General features: G+C 30.6%; 1 protein-coding gene across 1 annotated transcript; it reads right to left on the bottom strand.

The window, feature by feature from the left end:
• Nucleotides 1-2,054: 2,054 nt before the first annotated feature.
• Nucleotides 2,055-4,443, bottom strand: LOC111913425 (transcription factor bHLH123). The gene is made up of 7 exons (XM_023909130.3): nucleotides 4,096-4,443; nucleotides 3,392-3,998; nucleotides 3,193-3,285; nucleotides 3,035-3,100; nucleotides 2,837-2,902; nucleotides 2,706-2,759; nucleotides 2,055-2,595 (listed from the first exon to the last, which is right to left on the bottom strand). Exons 1-7 carry the CDS (start codon nucleotides 4,329-4,331, stop codon nucleotides 2,458-2,460), a joined length of 1,260 nt encoding a protein of 419 aa, XP_023764898.1. The 5' UTR covers nucleotides 4,332-4,443; the 3' UTR covers nucleotides 2,055-2,457.
• Between the last annotated feature and the right edge of the window lie 422 nt (nucleotides 4,444-4,865).

Below are 4,865 nucleotides of genomic sequence, written 5' to 3'. Positions count from 1 at the left end.
CAACAATGTAATAACCAAATGACTCTAACATATGTTAAATGAAATATAATTATAATATATTATCTATGCAACTAAATTTCTGCACAACATGTGGGATTCGTCTGCTATATGGTATTCTTCTATTATATTATATTATAGTATAAACATTATATTTGGAAAACTATTTTGAGTTATATTGTACTTTATAACATTAAATTTGTGATGGGCTGTATTTGACACACATTTGTCTATTTATATCTATATTATATATTTAAAACAAATCTTATATAAACATCCAACATAAATATTCATCTTCAAGTTTTCTTTCTTCGCCACGTAAACAAACTTTTGTTATAAAGTCAAAAATGGAATAAAAGACACTTAATTGTATGATCATGATATATTGTATTTTGATTGTCACTTGTACAAAACATGCATGAACATATATTATTAATTTATCTCTTGTTTTGGGTAATTCGAATAAGATAGCTTTAAATCCAACGTATCAAACAGATTACCCATTTACTAAAGTCTAAAACCCAAAAACCCAAACATGTTCTAATACCATACAAATGCATGAGTTTTAGCAAATTATTATCTCATATGAATTACCATTGATTATGTGTGATTAATTATTAAGAAGGTGAAAATGTTTGGGGGTTTCAAATGCATGAGGTTTTAGCAAATTATTGTGGGGTGTTTCAAATGCATGACAATCAAGGGAAAATGCAAGCTTTATAAGTATGTATGTAAAATGTATTTGATAAGAGTTTTATTATTTTATGTTCAAATTCTAAAATAATTATTACATGAATTACTTAAATGATGATCTTTCGTAACATCTTTTACTTTTAAGTTTTTACCTTAGATATTCTCACTGAATTATATAATTTTTGATTATTTTATTTTATTTTCAAAGAAATAACGATGATAAATTAATAACACATTTTTTTTTGAAAAAAATAATACGGTATTTCTAGTTGTCCATAGACCATTAGATATAAAGCACAAGGCATGGGTCCCATTACTCCTTCACCAACACCCTTCCATTTCCTTTTTAGGAATCTTAATCACATATAAAACTAAATCAAAAATACTAAAACTATGAACACCACACTTCCACTAACTCGTTTATTCCCAACATTATATTCTTTCTTTTTTTCTTTTAATTAAATTTTCAAAACCAAGTCTTACTCACACACAAAAAGCATATTATATCGAGTCAAAATGGGTCAAGTAAGTGAGGCTCATTTAAGGACCTTGACGATCGAGTGACGACCAACTTAATTAACAAGGTCAAAGGAGATGGCTTTGATGCAAAATCTTGGTGTCGTGACGATTACTTGCAACTAATTTTTTTCGTGTATGTAATATATAAAGTTACAATGTTTATCATGTTATGATTTGAGAATTTATACTTATAATGGCGATAATATCTAAAAAGATGGTTTAAGAATCTAGAACGATAGAACCAAGAATCCAACTTGTAAATAAGATATATAAATGCTAAATAACTTTTATCTTTTTGAAGTACTTATTTATACAATATAACTATTATCAACTTTTAATATGCGTATGGTGGTCTTTTAATCTTTTATTTTAAGACGGATAGAGGTCAAATTCCTTTTGCATTCATCATAGTTTTAACCCGGCTCAAAATAGAATTATAATATGGATGTGGCATGTTGAATCTATCAGGCTATTTACAAGCACTAAGAAGCCACAAGTATTTCTATTTTCCATTCGCAAAAGGCGTTGCCAAAACCAGTCTCAAAAGAGATAAATAGATCATCAATTAATAAACCTATAGTTAACCTATCACATATAATGCTACACAGCAACAAATAAAATCACGGATTAATTATCATAAATCTAGTTAAATTATAACCGTATAATTTATAAGTGTCTTTCAATGGATTGTGTTTTTGCTTATTTTGTAGTCAAAGTAGCTAAGATATTTAATTGGTTGCCCAAAGTTCATGTAAAGATGCTACATAACAACACAAGTAGAAGTAGCTAATTAACACTCGTTGTTTCCTCTATATTCATCGCACATATATACACACACATAACAATATGATTCAAAAAATCCTTAATGAAATTAAAATTCAATGCATATATGAACACTATATATATAAGTTTAACTATTATACATGGGAAGTATAATTGGCACTTGCTCTCACATATTCCTAAACAAAACTTTAGTTAATTGATCATTATTAATGCTACAATTATTACAAATTAAAAGACTCATTTTTTATGTACAAAGAGTGACACCTTTAGCTAAGAACATTGGCCAAAGCTGCATCATTTTGCTTGTAGCTGGCCCAACATTTTAAAGATTCATATCCTTTTCTTTACTTTTCCACTTTGATTTCTCTTCAGATTTATACAAGATATTCCTAATTTATTGCTTAGAATTAATTCGTTTGATGATCACTACTGGCCCCATGAACAAATTCTTTCGTGTTTTCACACTCATCGAAAAGTTCCCCCAAAAGATGGTGTCCAAAAATCAACTGTCGTTTCATGTGTCACCGGGAATGTGCTTGATATCGGTACCAAACAAAGCCCTCGACTTCTTAGATCTTGTCGTGATCCTTCCTTATCTGTAATCTGAATTAAACCCCAAGATCATAAATTTGATTAATTCTATTATAATTAATTAATAACAGAAAAAATTTCGAACACATGATCTATGATATGCTAATTTTATGCGTATATACCTGTTGTTGTTGCGTGATTGCAGCTCCACTTTTCATGTATGGAGTACTTAGAACCTGAAGAAACAATTAACGATTCATCAGTTATATGCATTTCTTTTGCGCTAAATATATTGAATTAATGGAATACTTACGTTAACTTGTTCATGGAGAAACTTGATGTATTCAATAGCTTCAGACAAGACCGATGCTGTATCAGTCTGGAAACACCAGAAAGATTGTGATTATTATAAAAAAAAAACAAAAAACAAGTCTTTAATTTCAAGACTTAATCATCAAGAAAGATGAAATTTTTTGAAGTTATATATTGTAAATGTATTGATCATGCGTACTTTTCCAAAAGGTGAAACTAATTGTTGGAGCGCAGTGATTCTGTCCCCCATCTTCTCTTTTCTCACCTGATCAATCCAAATAAACACAAAGAGTTTCAACTTTAATTGTGTTTTCAAGATCCAAAAAAGAGTAAAAAACAAGATATATTAACCTGTACCTTAAAAGCTGGCAATGGTGGGTTTTCATTTCTTGGTCTTTTGGTTGATGATGATTTGCTGCTTGCTTTTCTCACCATTTCTGATGTGGGATTCTTGAAAAAAAAAATCACAAAAGTAACATAAAATATTAGGTTTCTCGTGTTATATAACTTGTGGGTATAGTGTATGGGTGTCAATCTTGATCATTTCTAGCTATACCTTTGTTTTATCTTCAATGGTTGATGAAGGTGGATGCATTTGCAAAGGAAAAAAACTTGATCTGACATCATTCATTGAGGCTGCAGATGCATTCCAAAATCGAGCGTTGTTGGAGAAGTGTAGTTGTGTAGCAATGTTCGATGGTTGCACTTTTGATGGTGAATTCACTGAGAATTCATGTGGTGGCGGAGGATACTCTCCTCCACCGCCGTCACCACTGCAGCCACCACCAGACTGCATGGGGACACCACCATAGTTAGATTGATACATATAACTCAGTCCTTGATTTTGATCATAACCCGAATCTTGTTGACTCGTGTTATTTTCTGAACCGAATAAACTTTGTATAACCGTTGAATTTCCATAGGAATGATCATCCATTGCTTGGAAGCTTGGATTTAATCCGTTTTCATCGTATTGCATCCGTTCATTTAATTGGAAACCCCTAACATTGATTTGCTTGAACTCTGTTGGAGAATCCGAATATATTTTATGTGATTTCCATTGGGGTTCTTGGAAATTACTTGTGGCTGAGCTCAAACTATGATCTTCTTGAGCTAGGGTTTGGTAACCACTTTGATGATGATCACTTCTTTGATCTCCACGACTGTTTTGCATCAAAAGAATTAAACTTTTCTTAGTAATTAAAATAAAGAAAATTAGGGTTTATAAGGAGAACAAGAACCATGTTCTAGTAGACTTACTATAAAGCTTGATTCCAATCCAACGACTGTGATATTGGTTGTGATGAAAGACCTAATTCCATCATTTGTAAACTTGGGTTGTTGCCCAACACCCCACCACCACCTTCTCCGCCGCCACCACCACTTGTGGTTGTTGTTGTCGTGCTTTCTCTGGTTTCTTGAAAAAGATTCATCGAGGTAACTGATACTGAATCCAAACAAGGCCTTGTTCTTGAATCCCACCAACTGTCTGCCATCTTTTTGGATCGAATAAATTTCTTGATCTTGAAGACAAGTGAGATTTTAGTACAAAAATTATTGCTTGAAAGTTATAAAAATGAAATTTGAGGGGTGGTTCTTGTGGGGTATTTATATGAATTTGAAAAAAGGATTTAGAGTGCAGGAAGGATAAGTAACAGAAGAAAAGCCAGAATTTGGTTGACTTCCTTTTCTTTTTTCCTTGTAAAAAAACAAAATAAACTACTTTCTTTTTCACAATACATGTATGTTTAGTTTATAAAAATCATTCACAATAAATTTAACACCTGTTGATTTTTAGTTCTTTTTAGTAAATTCGATTTATCATTTAACGGTTGACTCTCAATTTTAATGGTTTTGGTCTTATTGGCTTTTTAATTAGTTGTCTTAGATTTTTATTAAAGTATGTTTTAGCTTTTAGTTTAAGATAAATAATAATAATAATAATAATAATAATAATAATAATAATAATAATAATAATAATAATGGGAAAAAGGATTGGAGATATTTTATTCGATCTTTGATATAAATAT

This window comes from Lactuca sativa, chromosome 5 (genome assembly GCF_002870075.4).
Source record: "Lactuca sativa cultivar Salinas chromosome 5, Lsat_Salinas_v11, whole genome shotgun sequence".
NCBI classification, from domain to species: domain Eukaryota; kingdom Viridiplantae; phylum Streptophyta; class Magnoliopsida; order Asterales; family Asteraceae; genus Lactuca; species Lactuca sativa.
Note: the sequence above shows the minus strand (reverse complement) of the source record. Positions and strands in the feature narration are given on the sequence as shown.